Source organism: Drosophila melanogaster, chromosome X (assembly GCF_000001215.4).
Source record: "Drosophila melanogaster chromosome X".
In the NCBI taxonomy this organism is placed as follows: domain Eukaryota; kingdom Metazoa; phylum Arthropoda; class Insecta; order Diptera; family Drosophilidae; genus Drosophila; species Drosophila melanogaster.
In genome coordinates this window covers 7026179-7046965 of record NC_004354.4, presented here as the reverse complement: position 1 = coordinate 7046965, position 20787 = coordinate 7026179, and the positions used below count along the sequence as shown (strand labels likewise).

Here is a 20787-nt window from a genome sequence, read left to right as displayed (position 1 = left end):
TTGGGCCAAATGGAAAGTGGCAATAAAGGCTGGCCCCCAAGCTGACAAAGCGAATTTTGGCCAAAGTTTGGCATTCGAAATTGAGATAAAACAGCGCGAACCAAAGTTCAACTTACTTCAGGCAGAGGTTTACAACCTTTACCATCTTTATCTATTTCAAAAGGGGCAACAGTACTATTGATATATGTATTAAAAATTAAAGCTAGTAATATAAATTGGCTTATACTGCATATGAATTCATTCAAATTAGTTGTATTTAACCCTTTAGTGGTCAATTTTCGAATTCAAATCTAAGCTACTCATCTGGCCACAAAATCCATCTTATTCGATCATCCTGGTTGGATTACAAAGTTTACACATGGCAAGTGTAAGCCAAAGTTAATAACATTTATCTACTCAATCACCCACACACACCACGGACCAGTTAACTTGGTCGCCTGTAATTTGGTGGGCCACAGAAAATCCATTTGGGATGACCACAAATCTCAGCCGAGCGAAACGCGGAAGAGCAAAACAAAAATGTATAGAGTCAAAAGGATAAGGGCAAGGACATGGTGCGTGAGGGTTAAGGACAAATCAGGCATCAATAGCAATCAATCAATTTGCGGCCCAACAAACAAATTGACCAAAAACCGAAAAAAAAGATTGCGAGCCAAACAAACACAGTCACTGACAAAAGTTAACAGCATCTAATGTGATTTTGACACACTTCCCACATGAAAATGGCGGAGGACACTGTTTTGACATTCTTTTGTTTACAATTTCTGCGTTGGCCCCCAATTTTCCGCCCAAGATCATCAGTTATTACAGCACATGATACCCTGTAGTTGAGCAAGAAGTTTTAGTACTTAAACAGATTAATCAGATTAATGTATGTTGAGGTCATAGTTTTTCGTTGCACTATAGAATAAATCTTGCAATGCTGATAAGCGAAATGCTATCAATCTTAGTGGGTAGCTTTGATGGTCGGCCAAATTGTAAACATAATTGAGTTTGTTTAAGCACCAAACGAGAAATGTGCTTTTTGTTTGTTTTACTTGGCTTTCAATTTCGATGGTGGCCACCCCGCTGCCAGTTGCAATCAAGTGAACTATCCATCAGTGAACGATGGCCATGTCCATTTCCCCAATTCCCCAAATACCCCAATTCTCCACTCGGAGTTTTGATGCTGGCACTGGCACGCATCAAATTCCCTGCTCCTTTTTACCCAGACCTCCGCCGATTCTCTTTTCCACAACATACACACACACACACATGGGGGAAAATCAATAAAAAAAAAAGAAAATCTTGGTTTCATTGGTCGAATTTTGACTTACTCTTTAGGTGCGCTCATAATTAATGTCCTGGGTTTTTTTTTGCCTCTTATAAGTAGGCAATAAAAATGTTCATTTCCTTTCCTTCAACATGACACCTTCATTTTTATGTTGCATACTTTTAAGGGCTTTGCAAAGAAGGTCTTTGAATTCTTGAGATACTGTAGACGAATAGTTTTTAAATAAGATATAATATTGTATACTTTATAATTAAGGAATAAAATAAGATTAATGTGCTGATATTACGATTTTTATGGAAACCCATCTAAGTTAACAAAATATAAGAATATCAAAGGAAGTTGCCCATTTTGTGCACAATTAAAATCTCTCTTCTATCAAAATTTAAATACCCTGTGATAAAGTGTATACTGTGAGCCTAAAAACCTGGAATCTGAATGTGACATTCTCACCGAGTTGGACGGTCCATAAATTCATCAGCGTCTCTAAATGGCTTAAATGTGGTTTAGATGGTCACAGCTGTTTGGTGGCTAGCAGCTAGCTGGCTGGCTGGTTGGCTGGCATTAAAACCGCAAGATGTCCTAATCCCGCCGATGGATTTACAAGGATTTAACCACGCCCACCGCCCACTCTCCACCTTCCCCTCCTCCACGGAATCTCTAATCTGGCCACTTGATCCCTACGCACACACACACACACACACACACACACACACACATTCGAACATTAGACGCACATCGAAGACCAAAGATTTTTAGGTACGTGTATGTATGGCTGGGCAGCATCATATCCGCGCAGATCCGCGGTAATCTTCGGCCAGATTTCACACCGCAGAGCACGCGACTTGCACGGGGGGTGGGGTTAGAGGGCTGCCGATTAGGCAAATCTTCAGAGGATTTCAATTCCATGGATTCAATAGATTCAATGGACCAAACAGACTAGTAACACGCAACGCGAGCAATCCTCAATTGTGGCCAGATTGTAATTAGAGCGGATTGTCGATTCTTGGCGGCTTACCTAAAACGGCCTTAGGATCACAAATCTGGGCCATCGGATCGGGCAGCATTGTGCATATTGTATGGGTCCTTCCGCAGGACCAAAGCACTTCAGTTTGCTCCTGTTCAGCATCGCGCCTTTTGTTTTTCCGGACCACTTTGCTTTGTCCGCCACTCGAGGCTCAAGTGCCGCGTTGGAGTCAGACAAACACTTGCGGCTGTCAAACGGCAGCAAAGTCCCTTGGCTTCATCCGCACCTCGTACATATCCATAGCCGCATAGCCTTGTCCCAGGACACACGGTAAGCAAAATGGCTGAAATCCCTAGATTTCCGCCGATAAGCTTCAAAATGTTTGACGAACTTCAACTATAGAGATTCAATTAAAGCATCTGGGTATAAAATTGTAGACTTTAAGTTAACAAAATAGTTTTCAACAATAGACCTAATATATTTGTAACTCCCATATGGCCCATTGAAGTCCCAGCACAAAGTTTTGCAGCGAAAACTTTGTGTAACAATATTGACGTGTTTTCTTTCTGTGCCCGTCCAGTGGCTCTTAAATTATGTATACGCCTGGTCCGGCCCTGAATAGTTTGAATTAACCCGGATACATGGCTCGTCCTACCCCACGTGCAGGCATGCTAACAGTTTGACACTTTAAAGTTTTTGCCCCACAAGTTGGAGAAGTTCATGGGGAATCGTCAGGAATTGTGCCAGTATCCAGGGTCAATGTCAGCTTGAATATTTCATGGACTTGGGCAAGACAAAGGTTAAGTCACAATGGGTCCGATTTAATGGTTGGAAAAAGGTGTGCGGAAGTGACTGGCAAATGGTGGCGCGAGAAAAAAGAAACTTAGCCATTTCATATTTCAGTTTAACATACTCATTATCATTTGTTGAAGGATTGTTATTTATACATATTGTATTTTCATTTTATGATGGTCTCTCTGCAGAGAATTCATAGCTTTGGCAAGAATATAATAAATTATTTCAATTTTCCACACTATAGAACCGGCGTTCTCATCTTTATTTGATTTCTTTGCAGTTTCCTCGCGCATAAATTCTCTATAAAATAGCGCCATTTACTATTTATTATTCCGCCAGATGGGCGGAGCGAAAGAGATGGGCAAAGGAAGAGTCCCTGGGGCAAGTTCCTGTTTTTTTTTTTTTGGCTTCACTTGTTCTTTATGGCAGCCAGCAGGCCAAGGGGAAAAACTTAATAATTCTACATCATTTTTATGTGCAGCTCATGAAAGTCAGGCGGCGCAAAAGTTGCTGCATTAAATAAAGAAAATTCTGACACTTCAACGGCGCTTTAATTTCGATCCTGCAGAGCTTTTCCCATTTTCCCACATATGCCGTGCTATGTGTGCACGTGTACGTGGTGAAAAGTTTTGGAGTGTGTGAAAAAGTGTTGCAATAATCAACGTGGCACTTACGTGGCCCACCGTTTTCACCTTGCAATTAGGTGCAACACCAATCAGTATACTCCTCTCTTTCCACTGTCGCCGCGTAAAATTATTTAGTGCCTGGTGCTCGAAGTCATTGATTGATTGATTGAATGATTGACTGATTGCTGCAACAATTGAGAGTCCGCACCAATTATGGCAACTCACCGATGCGAAGCCAACTACTACTTGGGTAACGCAGCAGTCCGTCTCTGTCGTCCGCCACTTAACACATTGCTGCCATCTCTTTCCATTGTCAAGGATCCAAAGGAGCGGGAAAAATGTCAGGAAAATGCGAGGACCTCAGGTGCGGCGGGTGGAGGAAGCAGAAGGGGTAGCTTAAGTGGGCACCCAGACACTTGACAAGCCACTAAAATCGATACCACCAACCGATACCCTGTAAACAGGGCAGGGTAGTCGGATTTGCAGCATATGATTTGGCCAGAGCTGCCAATTAAAATACATTTCGCTATATATTTGCATTTATTATTGAACCATTGGATTACGTTTGCCTATCCTGCTACAATAATGAAATATGCAAACCAGTCAAATATTCCCAAAGCCGCATTTCGTAATCCATATTTGCTTATCTCCACTGGCTTCGTTTTATAATTTTCCATTTCAATTTAGATTGGCTTTGGCTGCGCTGCACTAATTAATGCACATTTATTCGCGTAATTACGCGCAGCATGCTACTAATTCTTTCCATCGATTTGAATATGAAATGAGCAGCAAAAAAAAGACGGAGTTTTCGCCATTCTGTGGACAGCGGTTTGTGGCGATTGTTAAATTTCTAATCATCAAAGACCAATTAAAACATTTTGTGGCCCGCAATCAGTTAATGGGCTGGGTTGGGAAAGTTGTGCAAACACAAGACTTGGGCAAATGAAATGTTTCTTTTTCATGAGCAAATTATCAGTAATTATACCAGTATCAAAAAATTTATTCTGATTTTTTTTCTAAAAAAAATGATTGTTTTACTCACAACTTTGGTTATAAGAGTGAATTTGGAATGTCATATCTCGTTGAGTTCGTGGCTTAATTTTCTATCATGTGTCATTCACAGCTGAAAACAAAAAATTTTTTAAATTTTTCGAAAAAAAATCATGCCTTAAAAATTATTAAAAATTTGTCAAAAAAATATTTTTACCAAATTAGTTAAAAAGTGATATGGATCGCTAGGTTTGGTTGTTAGCTGCAAAAAACGGTGTATTTCTTGTCTGTGCGTCTTAATTTATAAATATTACAACTAAAAAACCAATAAAAAAACGCATAAATTTCGCACATTAATTCGTCCTTTTTTTGGTTATAATATATCAGTATTAAAAATCTAAAAAATTTTCAATTTTTTTTAAAAATATGTATATTTGGGAAATTGCTGTAAAACTCAGAAATGCCGTCTAGCCGTGTAGCCAGCCAGCAGTTTAATTGGCCCCTGACCTTTGACCCGCATCTAATTAGTTTGATTGAAAAGTCAATAGCTTAGAGATTGTAAAATATATTTGCGAGCACAATTTGATTATCCAACAATGTACACATCGTTGATTGTCCTTGTCCTTAAGTCTAGTTTGTATGATATACAGTCAAAAAAAATAATAGGTATTTTTGTAAAATCGTATAGGTCGATTTGCCATTGCTGGGCAATGCAATCGTAGCGGATTTGTAATTATTAATTGCCCAACTGTTTGACAGCTGGCACACCTGTTGCCAGTCCTCGCCGGGTATTACATCGATGGGCTACACCAATCGCCGAACCACTCCGAACCAGGCGGAGATGGTGCGATTGGTTGGGTCTTCACGCCTCACAGATCTGTGGATATGGTGTGCGTGTGCCCGGCTAGCAATTGGTAGGTGGTGTACATGGGCTCCTCCAGTGGTTCCTTCTCGAAATCCACCTTGAACCTCTTGGCCGCACTCTCCATCTCCTCCAGGTCGCTGAAGCCCGGAAAGCTGGTGGGGCAAAAGTGGCCGGCAATTGCCTCCGGAATGTGGGTGACATTGTGCAGCATGTGCGCTGGCGTGGATTGCAGATAGTTTCTCCACTTCTGGTACGATGAGGGAGGCATCTGAGCATTATCCCTTCTTTGGCAAATCGGCGACGAGGTCTTGGGCATAATGCGCTGCGCCTGCTGCATCATGTGCATCTCCCACTCCAGATTGCCCACCATTTGATCGGATTGTGTAGAGTCTCGGGATGATGCACTCATGTCCTGCGTGCGCATAAGCACTCCCTCCATCTCCTCGTCATTCTCCTGGCCCTTTCTCGGCGATGAATTGGCGCTGCTGCAGGTGTAGTAACCGCAGGATTTGTCCAGTTGTGGTTGCTCTGCGAAATCATCGCAAATCGGCTGGCTGGAGCGGCTCCAGATGCTGCGACTGGACGATGAGGAGCTGCTGCTACCGCTGCTGCTACCGCTGCTGCTGCTGCCCACTCCGCTGCTGTTGCGACTGCTGTACAAACGCTTCTGGGAGCGACTTGCCGATCCGCCGGAGGCCACATAGATGCTGCTATTCAGGCTGCTCAGCTCCTTGAGCTTCAGATTGCTTGCACAACAACCCATGATTTCGGTTTCGTTTGAAAGTTGTAGTGTAGTAAACTCTGGTATGATGTTACTCGCTTGACAATTCCTTGTCGACTGTTCTGCATGGCCATAAACCGGCGGGCTTATATATGTCCAGCAGGTAGAGGCAGGAGGATCCCGGAGTTCCTGGAATCACCCGTACCGCATGCGGCTACCTGATTAGTTTTTCAGATATTTTCTGGCCTAATCCGCGAACGGGATTTCATGAAAATACGCGATACTTTATGGCCCGGCAATTTGGTCAAAAACACTGCGATTGGGAGAGTACCTGCGATCCTGTTTGAAAAGTCCTTGATTCGAGCACTTTCGATCTGGCCAACGAGTTAAGGTTGGACTGTCGTAGTGCTTACTCTTACTATCCTATACCTTCATATTTAAAATACTTTCCTGGCCATAACTCTTTTCGGTTTTATCAGCCTTTTTATTTGTGAAACTATGAGTTATGGCTGCAGATATATGACCGATGTATACCGATCATGGTCGGTCAGTCATTTTGGTCGGCGTCCTTGGGCCATTGTGTGTTGGCCGGATCCTTGGTCCTTGCCATGGCCAATTGTTGTGTAAACGCCGTGGCGCAGTCCTCGGAACGCCGTTGACGCCGGCCACAAGTCTCGAATCAGCGGGAAGGACCTTTTGCCAACCGAATCAAAAACCAGAAAAGTCGTAACCTCGAATACCACGCAGCTGCACCGACTTCGATCTATTTCGGAAGAAAACTCCTCAATGGAACGACTCTACCATTCTTGGACTCAACGTATAACTCAAGGCCAAAAGAAATCGAATTTGGCATCTGGATGCAAATGGAAATCAACACGGGCAATATGGAGAATGAAAATTGAAAATGTATTTCGCACTTCAATGAAAAACGTTTGCGATGAATGACCAAAGAAATTCGAATAACAAGGAATAACAAATCTAATTTACAATTAAAAGGCACATTTTTAGTGTGCGTGATCTTTATGTAAATTTCAACTGGGCGTTGCTCAACCCATCCACATCCACCCGTTTGCCCTTAAGACTTAAGGACGAACACGTGGGATCTCAAACTGAGATACCCTATCTGAGAGCTCGTGCCCCTATGTTATATCCTTATGTCCTTACAACGGAATGCAACTGCAGTGGCACGTGATAATCGCTGCCTCCTTTGGGGTCCGTATACCCATGGCACTTTTAACAACCTCCGGGTTCTCCTTCTTAGTTAACGGGAAACAAACTTGGCTTTTGTTTCTGACCAACTGAGCAATTGAACAACTGAACAACTGGCCAACCTCAGGCCTCATTTGACTATCGCACATTTGGTGTTTGCTGTTTTGGTTTCTTGTTGCATTTTCACACGCAATCGCTGAAATTCCCGCATTTTTCGGCTGGAAAAACGCTGAGCGGAATTTCCTCGCCTTTCGTCAATTTTCCTTAACGGAGTTTCCCGTTCTCCGTCTGTTTGGCTTGCACTCGTAGCGCTTGTTTAGCGAATTTGATCCGTATCCTGCATCGAAATATGCATTTCCATCCACAACCATATCCACATTCGCATCCGCACTTGGCAGCAGTCACGTAATTCGGGCATTTGTTCACTGCACGTGACGGGTCTCCATTTTGGGGAGAACTCCCAATGTTCGATGCGAGAGCGGAAACGGAAGTCGAAGAAGAGCTCCCGGTGACCCCAAGAATACAGTGTTAGAAAAAATGTGCCTGAAAACAAAAGACAGAATCTGATGCATCAAAGAAATCGACTATTTAATTAAAAAAAAAATTTACACAAAAAGAGACTCTCTCTGCAATATGTAACTTTTATTCACCAAATATAGCTACACTTTTGTCCCTGTGTTTGGCATGTGATTTGCCCTTAGCTTCGACTCAGTTGAGCTTGTGCAAATGGCATCTGTGGAGTTGCTAGTGGGGCCAGGAAACAGCTTGAATAGCTAGGAGTTGGTGAAGGATACATATCCCTCGATTGATACAGAGAAACTCGAAATGGGGAAAAGGCACGTATGGCAAATGGGCCTTGACAATTTAGCTAAGTAAGATGCAAAACTAACTTACGACTTCCTCATTGCTTTTGCATGTGTCGTTTACTCAAGTGACAACTCACATTTTTCGTGATGAATTTTCTTTGGACAAAGTATTTGCCTTTAAATTAAATTATAAAATAAGTTTGAAATGCTTTCTTTTGCAATCACCTTTCGGCAATCATATGTGAAAAACTTGTAGAAAGTTTGCATACATATATTCAATTTGTAGAGTTTTTAAAAGTAAAGAACATTTCCCAAATTTCTTGAACTACCCCATCGATTCCCGAGGACTTAACCCATCCAATAAAGTGCATCAATCGTGCATGCAGAGTGGACAGTTTATTTGCTTCAAAGGAGCAATCGTATCGAGGATGAGATTCCAAGCATTTGGACAAAATCGCAAGTTTGTTGCTGAAATCAAAGCAAAATGGCCATGGCAATCCATGTCCTGTCGTCCCCGGTCCCCAGTCCCATTGAAATCCAGTTCGACTGAATCCAGTTGACTTGCCATTAAATGCGAACTGACTGGATGCACAGAATTCCGCACGAAGCCCCAAGGAAATGTCCACGAAATTGAAATGCCACTGGCACAAAGATTTCGGAGGGGATAAACTGACCTAGGGTGAAAATGGGTGAAACTGTAACAAAAAGATGGCACAGGACGAAAAAGGATACAAGTGGAAGCTAAATCAAGTACTTTTCAATTTCTTACATTTCCAACTGGCATTTTTCCAATCAAATCTCGCACTCATCTATTTGTTGTTTTCCAACTTTATTGTCTCTTTAATTTGCTGTGAAAGTGTTTCGAGGATCACTTCATTGTTTTCAGTTCGATTACATACCTGTTGGCTCGACTAAAAAGTAGACGTGCTATAAAATCCAACGTGGTCCCGATTTTTTCCGGCGCACTCAACGAAGTTGAATGCAACTTTTGGCACAAGTGCAAGCCAAGCAATTGTCTTGGAATCCGGGCTCGGATATTTTTTATTGAGCCAGCTGGGCAGGGAGGAAAAAACGGCCAAGGATGAGGGCCAAGACAATGGCAAGGACATGACCGTTTCCAGGACTCTCGCGGTCGCAGGACATCTGTGATCAGGAGCATCAATGCAATTTCTGTCTATCATATTCTGTTTTTCCATCTTTTTATTTTCTGGTGACAACAAACAAGCAAATAGCAAAGAAAAAAAAAAAACACAACAAATCATGAACGGTGGGAGGGAGGCAGGAAAATTGGGAGGGATGTGAGAATGTGAGAGTGGAAATGCGAATGGAGGCCGAATTTTGTTTACGAAACGCATTTTCCGTGTATCGCCGGCAACTCCTTGGCCATGGCCATAAAACCATAAACCATACCGCGTGCTGAGGTCCAGATCGTGCAGGTAGATAGCACAAAGTAATAGATATAGATACAGATACAGATACAGATACACACTCACGCTGGCCACCTGAGGACGGACACTCGTTCCACGATGATGATGATGATTCGAGCAGCGCACTTGTTGATGCCGCGACAGGGTCAAGTTAAGTCGCGTACCAAAAATCGCTGGGCGCTCGGAAAGGCCCATCGATGTGCCAACGTGTCCTGTATGGTATTTCCGCATCCTGTTTGGGAATTTCTCGACGCACTGAGCCGGGGGAAATACAGTGATGACATCTCTCACTGGACATTCATCGATCGATCCACATGTGTTCTGCAAATGGGCGAGGCTACTTAGGCTCTAATTTCGACAATCACCGCATCACCTGATGCCATCCCAGCTGGATCCTGGATTTGCCCAGGATAATTTAGCCAAAAAGGACCAGGTGCTCGCGAGTCCTTGACCACGAGAAGTCGACAAGTTCAAGTCTTTCATGCAGGTGAATTCGGCAAACGGCAAGACGGCAAGAAGTACAGTTGAACAACTCTAAATGGTTTTGGTTCACATGAATTAATATCTCTTAATTAATATATATATATATATATTTATATTCAATTTGAATTCCTTTCAAGGCATTATTTTTACTTCCAACATTGTTATTCCCAACTCATAAACTTAAACTCGCCAGCTGTATTAAAAACACACTCATCCAAAGGATATAGTGCGTTTTATGCGTTCGTTAATGATAGCCGAAAGAGCCTCAACTAAAGCATCACTTAAGTACAGTTGTGCTCGAATGCCCAAATGCCCTTCTGTGACCAAGAGTGCCCCCAACAATTAGGCATTCCCCATTTATCTGCCACGCCCCCTTCTTTTAGACTCTCGTTTTACGAGGGCCACTTTACGTGCCCATCTCAGTTTTTTTTTTGTTTTGGTCTTTGGCCAGCTTTAAAGTGATTTTTTTTGGCAACCGGAAGAAGGACACGCTAAGTACTCCATTTTACTCTGAAATCCTGGCCAGTTCCTCTCACAAATTTGGTTCTACAATACAATGTTTCCTCATCCTATTTTAGTGGAGTGCCCTTTGTGGCATGCAACATATTTTACTCAATTATTAGGGCCACTAAAAAAAACGTTGTAGAGCTTGCAAAAAAATGTTTTACACTGTAATGAAGCCTGATGAACTACTAATAGTTAGGAAAAGGACGATGTCATCGCATCTGCAGAAAACGAGTCCTGCTAGTTGTCCCATTCCTGGTGACTGGTTTCCCATTGAGCTTGGAAAAATGTCCCTGCATGCGTCACAGTGAATTGAGGCGAATTCAGGTGAGTTTCTGGCATATTGGTAAGCGGCTTTGGTCGCTACACCTGCCACTCCCCCTTCCCCCTCCCCCCTCCTCCTCAGCCACCACGTAACGCCCCTTCAATTTCGAATTCTCGGGAACTCGGAAAATCGGAAAATCGGTAAAACGGAAAATCGGAAACAGGCTAACTTGCTACGTAGGGCAGACATCTTGTGCCGCTCGTAATCGTAGAAAATCAATAGCATTCCCCCATTTGTAATTGTGTTTGTATTATGAATGTCGTCCTGCACCATCATACCCCTCGTTTTTCTCCGTGTATCCCTGCCATTGTGTCTGTCTGTGTTTTCTTATGAATTATTGAATGGCTTACGGAGTTTTTTCTCCGCTTGATGTTTATTTACATTTGTAATCCGGTTTCCTTCCGTTTTTTTTTCTTTTTGGTTCTTGGCCGCTTTTCACAAAGTTTGTGGGAAAAACTTTGGCTGTCCGGATTGCGTTTTGCATCTAGAAAATTCTACGAGCTGCAAATTTTCCTCGAAATATTTATCACATAGATAAATTGCGTCTTTAGAAAGCCATGTTGAAATAATTAAACTCATTTTTCTGGCCAGCTTAAGTATATGCAAATAGTGGTTTTCTTTGTTTCGGACCATTCCATATTTAATTGGCTCCAGACGCATTGCTCATCTCCCTGGCTGCAAGTAAAAACCCCACTGAGTGGTGAGTCACAAATTGCGCAAAATGCTTTTGTTAATTGCCCGGCTGAGTACTTCTTTGTCCTTTTTCTCATCCTTGATCCTTGTCCCTTGGCTACTGATTATTAAAATTGCATTGCTCCGTTGTTGTTGTGGGTTGTTTGTTTACTCTAATGAGCATTTAATGGCCAATTCCAAACTGGTAAGGTGCCACACACACACACACACATATATGCAGGGGAAAAGCGAAAGAAAATCGAGAGAGAGCATCGAAAAAAGTGAGAGGAAGAGAAATTCAGATTGGGCTTACCTGCAGCGATTTTCCCTTCCGGTTTTGCACTTCACCCTTTTCCCTAATTTGATTTTTATTACACTTTTCCCAGTTCATTTCAATGTCTGTTGTTTATTTTTTTCCTTCCTCCTTTTTCCTTGTCGCTTTTCATTCATAAATTACGGGGAAATTCTGGAAATAGTAAGGTTGCTTTCCCTCGCTATCTTCACCGGAAAATCTCCTCCTTTTATGGCACATCCTTTGTACTTATCCCTGTGGGAATTGCGTATAATTTGCGCATGTTAATTAGCTCATTTCGGGCATAGATTTTGGGCCCATCGTCGAACACATGTAATTAAGCAAATTAGGCAAATGAAGCAACTAAATAAATAGTTCATGGGTGGACCAGCTTATGGCATCCACGAGGGGTGGACGCTCCAAAGGGGGCTGGCAGCTGGGCGCTAAACACTTTCAAGGTCATTTGCCATACCCATTGCCCTGAATATTCTTGAATACATTCTACTCTGGCTGGCTACACTGGCAAATAATCGAGAAACTACTTATAGAGCTTATGAAGTCATTTCATTTTTAATTAATTTTATGCAGCTTGCAAAACGAAAGTTCATCTTCTTATAAACGTCATTTTTAGGATACTTCCTTGTATCTCATCAATTATATTTTATAGCCAAACTATTAGCTACATTTTCTTCCGTGTCATTAGCACTTTGACGAGGATTTCGAGTGGTGTTTGCGAATCCCACCTGTTCGCCGGCCAAGTGATGGTCTCTGTGGTTGTTGCGGTCCTTGGGCTGCTTCTGGCTTCCATTTTGAGCCCGGACCCATCTGGGTACATTTATCATTGGAAGACCCGAGAACACACGCATCAACGTCAAGGCCATTCGCTCCAACAAAATGTTCCAATGTTTTGTACGCCAACTTGTAATGCACCAAATAACTATAGAAAGTTGGGTGCGAGTGGAATATGTGGATGCCCAGACCAGTGCTGCCATCCCAGCCAGAAGAAGACCATCCCAGCTCCTGACCACCCACATTTGCATGAGCTGGCTGAGTGAGAAATGCAGTTGCAGCACTTTGGTCGAACTTTCACCGACGTCAGCGTCTGGAAAACTTTCTATCCTTGACACCACCCACACGAACGTAACTCACGCAAACGCACCACTCGCTTTAGTCCTTTGGGCGCAATCATCTGGGGATAAGCATGGCCATATACGATCCTTTAAGTGCTCCACAATTGCATTATGGAGGGAATTTTGAAGTGCACGACTTGGCATAATTCCTTGGCCATCAAATCAGTTTGCAGAGTGTTTATTGCATTTTCTTGAAGACGGTGGCCGGGCGTTTGGTGGTGGGTGGTGGGTGGTGTCCGCTTTTCCGAACGTGGGATAATATTTTCCAAGTTGCCACTTTCCACAAACTCAAGTTGACTTTGGTATGCTTCTTGCTGGTCTCAAGTTACTTCTTTGATTTTCTTTAAAGTTTGCGCATGGCGAAATCTGTGCAAATGCGAATAAGTTAAGGATAATTGAATTAAATATAAAAAGATAGTCATTTATGGCATTATTTGGCTTCTAATTGCAGTTGTGCGTCTGGAGGTCTTCGCCGAAGAGGTAACCACAGCAGCGAGTCTTTCAGAAGGTGAGTTACCCCCTGCAACGATCAGTTTCGAATCTGATTCAATAAATTGTTATTGAATCGCCGCAGAATGGGGCTCCGGCTGGCGGGGCACCAATTTCCTGGTGGAGGTCGAGCAAACCGCACCCATTTCGCCGCCCTCCTCGTCATCGGCGTCCTCGAATGGCAGCGATGATTATTTGGGTGAGCTGGGGAGTCAGGAGGTGGACGATGGATTCACAACAGGTGCCACAACAGGAGCCTCCAATGCCACCACGGTGGAAACAGGTATGTCTCACTCATTCCTCACTTCCTTCCTCATTAAAGAACTTGATTGGACGAAAATCATTTTAACACATTAAAGTTTAAAGCGTACTCAACATACCATCGCATCATATATGCAACGCAATAAAAAGTTGTAGTATTTGAACGGCATATCATAAAAGTTTCAGCATCAAAAACCAATGCCAAACTTTAATTGGCTGAGTTAAAAAACTAGTTCGGTAATACTACCACGCTTTTTGGCTATCAAAAAATTTGGAAATATGCATCCCTTCCTTACTTATTACATGTGCTATTGAATACTCTATTCTTACCCTGATTACATTAAGAAAATCCTAATTTTGGTAATAACCAATTCCAAATGTGCATAGATTAGGCCCGACTTAGAGGTGTTTCCATACGCGGAATAATAATTTTCAAAGGATATGCGACACATGCAAGCGTTGTATGCCGAGGACTTATATATATTTTCCCCTCGCAAATATTGAATTTTCATGACACTCGCGCAACTTCAAACACCTGGAAATAAATCCCCTTCGGTGGATTTAGCCAGACTAAAGTCGCCGATTCGGTTGCTTAATAAATCCCAATGCCAAAATCCCAATTCCAGTACCAATCGCAGTCGCAATCCATTTGTTTATCGGCGCAGATTTCACGTCGACGATAATTGAATTCGAGCCTGACTCTTGAGTTATTTACGTGCGGTACGTGCGACCAGTTTGCAATCCGAACAAATCCATAATGTTTATGGCGAACGCGAGAAGCTATCTGCGCTTACATTGAAAATGATGTACAAATAAACAAACCGAGCATGTGCTCGTTATTTTGCAGGACCCAAGATCATTGTGCGCACCGAGGAGGTATTGATTGTGGGCCTGGTTTTGGTCCTCTGGGTGGGCGCCATTATGCTTTTCTTCAATCGATGGGGCAAGATCCGGATGCTGGAGCCGTATCAGCCCAAGTTCCAGCAGCAGCATCGCAGTTCCTGTCCGCTGGTCGATTTGGATGCTGTTACCACGCACCAGGTGAGCGAGAATGACTTTTGAAAGGTGTTTAATAGTATGCTTTAATTTGAAATTAAGGACAAATGCAAATGGCTGTTAAGGCCTTCAGCTTACTTTAATAGAACTTAAAAGCCTTAACTTTTACATATTGAATGCATTTCATTTATGCACATCTTTTTCAGCGCTCCTCCGTGTCGCGCATGTCGATGGGCATGGTGCACAATCTCAATATGCCGACGTGTCAATTTGCGGCCTATAATCCCAACATTTATGCCAAGGGTATGTATGTACGTCATTTGCTTGCCTTTCATTTGGCACGTCACCAACCACCCACCGACCAATCCAACACTCCTCCCCCACCCCCCCTCCTCCGCAGTCAGCCCGAATGCAATTAAAATCGAACATCCATCGAGCTCAAAGTGTCCGCAACTTGTGCTGCATACTTTTGTGCGTCGCCAGGAGCCGCACAGTGGTTCGAAATGTATGTAATTTATGCAAAAAGATATCCGCTGTAAGAAAATCAAATGGAAATTAGAGAGAGAGAAAATCTACATTTGAAAGTTATTTCTCTTTCATTTCGACTTAACTGAATAGGCAAATTAATTCACTTAGTGCTCGAGCAGCGCAATGCACAGCTTAGTCGCACTTCAGTTAAATGAACTGGTTAACATATGCAGACATCTGTTCGCACTGCCAATCCCCTCCAGCTTCGCATGTAGTAATCCCGCCAGCCAAGTCCAAGGGGTGAATCGAAATACTAATGCGTAATGTGCGCCATTCGAAGCGTTCATTAATGGCATCGCCCCCTCGAGGGCCACGCCCACACTAGCTGGTAAATACAGCATTTAGTTGTAGTCACTTTCCCGCCCTTTTATCTCGATCCTGGGACTTCTTTTTTTTTTTTAATGATTTGCCAGACAATTAAATCGCCTGCCGAGCGAAGGCAGCGGAGCGCAAGTGAAAGCAAATAACAATACAATTTTAATGCCTCTGCTGGTTGGGGCTTTTTGGTGCTCCACATTGAGATCCCCGACCGCAATTCCTTCAGATTCGCGCACACATCCACATTCCCTTCGAGGGCTGAGCAATTAAATCTCGTGGAAATGCAGGAAACACACGGACAGGTGTAATAATTGTAATGCATTTTTGTGTTCTTTATATTACTTTTATTGAAATAGAGATTCAGTATGATATCAGTAAAATTGTAACTTCTGTTAAGACTCATTAATATTCAATTAGGACATGTTGAAGGCTCTTTGACGACTCCTTTACGACTGCCTTGTACTTGGTCTAGAAGAGTCCAAGCTAGCCAAATGCAATCCGTCTGCGCCGGCAGAGAGGCCGTCGGCAGAGACGTTGCTTTGCTCTTATGTACTTAACTTTGGCAGCGAGAGCGCCGCTGTCTAAGAGAGTCATGTGGACATAAAGATCGAGCAGTCGCGCATGCTAATTATGCTGACTCTGCACTTCTGGTCTGAATAGCATTCTTGTGTGGTCAGATTGCTGAGCACTCAAGATATGCCTGGGAACTGAAAAGTCTTACATAAACATTGTTGCAAAAGTGCTACAATGTGATTGTTCCCAATGTTCTGATTTGATACAGTGCTTATTCGATATGTGTGCACATTACATCTCCCTCCTTTTGGAAAATAACGTAATTTTATGAAGTTATTTTATAATTAAAAATTTTATATATATATATTTTTTTTTTTTTTTTTTTTAAGGAAGTAATTTTAATGTTAAGGAAATTTAAGGAACATTCTGTACAAACATACGTGTTCTTGGGATTTTTTTTTTTTGTTTTTTTTTTTTTTTTTTTTTTTTTTAAATTTTTAGTTTATAATCGTTCAACCATCAAAGATGATAAAAGAAAAATGTTTTCTTACATTCAATGCACTTATGTGGGGTTAACTCTTTTCTCTATATATATTTTTTTTTTTTTTTTTTTTGCTGGTGGCCACCATATTATTTATTTTTTTTTTTAAGAACTAAACAATTTTAACCTATCCTTATGTACCGTTTGTGGTTTTTTCTTATCATTTGATATTACTATATTATCCCTTTCTTCAATCTTTACTACCGTATATGGTCCAGTATATTTGAAATCTAATTTATGTCCGGTTTCGTTTTTTAATAACACCTTATCTCCTATTGATATACTTATATCGTTTAATTTTAAGTCATATAATTCTTTATTCTTTTTCTTCTGTTCTTCGAGCATAATTCTTGCTCTGTTATATGCTACTTCTAACCTATATTTACTTTCTTTAGCATAGTCTTCTATATTATAAATGGGTTCTATTCTATCCGTGCTATTAAAATGCTTTGGTAAATTGCATGTTTTACCGAAAATCAACTCATATGGACAATAATTATGTGCCATAGATGGTGTAGTATTAAAACAAAATTCGAAATATTTTATCCATACGTCCCAGTCAGTTTTATCAACCGATATGTATGACCGGATATATTCGTTAAAAGTTCTATGACTTCTTTCCACTGTTCCTACCGTCTGATGATGGTGTGCTGAAGAAGTTATATTTTCTACTTTCAGGTATTTGCATAAGTCTTTGATAATTGAATTTCTGTATTCAGTTCCCATGTCCGAAATGAACGTCTTCATTGGACCGAACTTTAGTACAAAGGATTCAAATATTGCTTTCGCTACTGTATTTGCGCTTTTATTTGCGATTGGAATGGTTACCAAATATTTTGTCAGGTCGCATATAAGTGTAACAGCATATTCATTACCGTTTTCTGACTTTGGTAGTGGACCTATCGTATCCACTATGACTCTGTCAAATGCGCTTATTGGTGTCTCTGTAATTGATAAAGGAGTTTTTGTGTGTTTCATAATTTTAGCTTTTTGGCATTTTGGACATTTCCGTATGTACTCTGTTATTTCCCGAGTCATACCTTTCCAAAAGTAATGTCTTTTAATCCTGGCCAGGGTTTTTGTAATGCCTGCGTGTCCTCCTTGTGTTGGATCGTCGTGGTGTGTAGACAGGATTGCTTCTTTTTCTTTCTTTGTATTCACTAAGGTCACCGGGTTGAGTAGCGCTACTCTTAATAGTTTTAATGTTTTATTGCCCATTTTCTTAAATGTATCTATTGAAATGTTATCAAAGATATTTTCCCACGGTGCCATTTTAAGTTGATTGATATTATGCATACCGGCCTGCTTTTCAAGCCTGTGGAAAAATTGACCTAAGTCGAGAGTTCCATTAATATACAAATCTTCAACGTTGTATCTTGCAGTAATTTTTTTTTCATGTTTAAAAAAACATATCATATTATTTACATGCAATGTCACTACTTTGCGTACTTCGTCATTATTAATGACTCCGTATACTTTGGGCTTAGAAGCTTCTTGAGTAGTTTGCTTAGGCAATTCTACTTTATCATTTTTATTTCCTTTTCCTGCGCAGGATTCCTGTCTACTTTGATTTCTTGTAGTGACTTTAAGTACTTGTTTGGATATATTTTTTAGTTGGTCGATGGTTATTCTGGATAACGCATCTGCTACGTAATTGTCTTTTCCCTTAAGATATTCCACAGTAAATTCATATTCTTCTAAATCAAGCCTCATTCTGGTCAGTTTTGAGCTTGGATTAACCATCGAGAACAAGTATGTTAACGGTCTGTGATCTGTTTTGACGGTGAAGTGTCTACCATATATATATGGTTTGAAATGATTTATCGCCCAATGTATTGCTGACAACTCTTGCTCTGTTGTTGACTTGTTGCTCTCACCCTTAGTGAAGCTACGGGATGCATAAGCTACTGGCAAATGGATACCATTATAGTTCTGGGTCAATACCGCTCCGCATGCCTCTTTGCTTGCATCAGTTATAATACAGAACTCTTTGCTAAAGTCGGGGTATTTCAGCAAAGTTGGATTCATTAGTTGTTTTTTCAGGTGTTCGAAGGCATGCTGGCAATCAGCTGTCCATTCGAACTTTACATTTTTCTTACATAATCTTGTTATGTGACGGGAATAATCTGCAAAATTTTGTATAAAACGTCTATAATAGTTACAAAATGCTACGAATCTTCTGGCACTGTCTGCGTCAGTAGGAACTGGATATCTCTGTATAGCATCATATTTAGTATCGTCAGGCAATATGCCTTTATCAGTACATTTGTGTCCAAGAAAAGTGACTTCACTCATGAAAAATGAGCACTTATCTGGATGCAGTTTGAGGTTGTTTTTCCTGCATAGTTCAAAAACATTTGTAAGATTCTTGGTCATGTGTTTTTCAGAACAGCCTATGACAATTAAGTCATCCATGTACAGAAATGCTTGAGATGGTTCCAGACCTGTAAATGCCATTGTCATCATTCGTTGAAAGGAATTTGGAGCTATTTTTAATCCGTATGGTAGTCGCGTGAAGCGATAAGAGCCACTGCTCGTAGAAAAGGATGTTATATTTCGAGAATCTTCTTCTAACTCTATTTGATGGAATCCCGACATAAGATCCAGGCACGAGAAATATTTTGCTCGGCCTAATTGATCAAGTATGTCATCTATTCTTGGCAAGGGGAACTTGTCAGCTAACAACTTTTTATTTATTTGGCGATAGTCTATCACTAAACGCCATTTTTTTTCTTTTGAATCCGGTAAGGATTTCTTTGGAACTAGCAATAATGGGCTATTGTATTCAGATACAGCTGGTTCTACTATCTTGTCTTCTATTAATTTAGTTACCTGTCTCGATATTTCGGCTTGTTGTGAATGGGGTGTTCTATAGTTCTTAATATAGCTTGGTTCATCATCTCTCAATCTTATCTTTTGTTTGTAAAATTTATTTGTAGTGATTGGCTCTGTCTCCAATCCAAAAATATCAGTATATTGTGAACACAGTTCAGTCAACATTTTCTTATGTGCAGATGGAAAGTTTTTCTTTAATCTGCTTAAAATTGATTCGGCTCTTATGGAGTCGTTTAGGTCTGCTATTTTGTAGTTAGTTAATGGTTCAAAATTGATTTTGTTTACATTTAAAATTTTATTGCTGTTAGTTGTGTTTAGTATTCGGATGTACGTGTTTTTTGAATCTGATATCGAATTTCCGACAAATACACCATCTTCTATTTCCTGATTGGGTATTAGAATTTGGTTATCCACCGAACTTACGGTAATTTGCCTAATAACCTCACAACGAGATGGTATGGTTATCTCAGTGTTATCGATATTATGAAAAATTGGTATTTGTATCGCTTGTTTAATATTGTTTGGTCTTAGAATGAAAAAATCACTTTCTGTAGTAAAATCTAATTGGCAATTGAATGTTTTTATGAAGTCGATTCCAACTATTCCGTCACCAGGGATCGGAAAATTGTCGTCCACAACATGAAAATTGTGCGGTACTATATAGTTACCGGTTCTCATCTCGAGAAGTGTTAAACCTATTAAATTTATTGAACCCTTTCCAATTCCTGTAATTTGTGTTATATTATTATGATCAAGATTCAAAAGTTCATCTGAGTTTTCTTTAATGACTGATATATCGGCGCCTGTGTCTACTAGAAATGTAAGTATCTTATTTGTGTGTTCATTTTTTACTTTAATGAAAATATTTAGATTAAGATTGATGGTATGAACCTTTTGTTTTACTGTTCTTGATGCCCTAAGGGAGCCTGCTGGTTTTCCGACGTGCCTTGTGCATGTCTGACATTACCATTTTGGCTATAACTTGAGAAATTGCGGTTTTGGTTGTTATAGTTACCACCGCCTCTGTTCTGGTAGTTATATTCTCTATATCCTCCTCGTCCTCTGCCATTGCTATTGTTATAATTATTAAAGTTGTTGTATTGGCCGGTGTTCTGGTTATAATTATTTCTATTATTACCACCTCGACCATTTCCTCGTCCTCGGTAGTTACCTCTGGTGTAACTTCCTTGTCCTCTCTTGTAAAACAAAACGGAACTTGCACTT

At 40.9% G+C, this 20787-nt stretch overlaps 2 protein-coding genes across 3 annotated transcripts in view, besides 1 other annotated feature; one reads left to right on the top strand and one right to left on the bottom strand.

Annotated features, from left to right (window-relative positions):
* The window catches only part of CG12541 (uncharacterized protein), a 44445-nt gene that overhangs the window by 19087 nt on the left and 4571 nt on the right, over positions 1-20787 (top strand). For both annotated transcript variants that reach the window (NM_132150.3, NM_001042797.2), the window contains exons 2-5: positions 13534-13590; positions 13657-13854; positions 14680-14873; positions 15035-15131. In NM_132150.3, coding sequence (NP_572378.3) covers positions 13534-13590; positions 13657-13854; positions 14680-14873; positions 15035-15131 — 546 coding nt within the window. The remainder of the gene's footprint in view (positions 1-13533; positions 13591-13656; positions 13855-14679; positions 14874-15034; positions 15132-20787) is intronic.
* Positions 5197-6363, bottom strand: CG14427 (uncharacterized protein). Its single transcript, NM_132151.2, has one exon. It carries the CDS (start codon positions 6274-6276, stop codon positions 5518-5520), a length of 759 nt encoding a protein of 252 aa, NP_572379.1. The 5' UTR covers positions 6277-6363; the 3' UTR covers positions 5197-5517.
* Positions 15978-20787: part of a mobile genetic element that runs on past the window's edge.

Bases quoted from the DNA above. Each gene is read 5' to 3' on its own strand.
- CG14427 (NM_132151.2), bottom strand. From the start codon at position 6,276: ATGGGTTGTTGTGCAAGCAATCTGAAGCTCAAGGAGCTGAGCAGCCTG.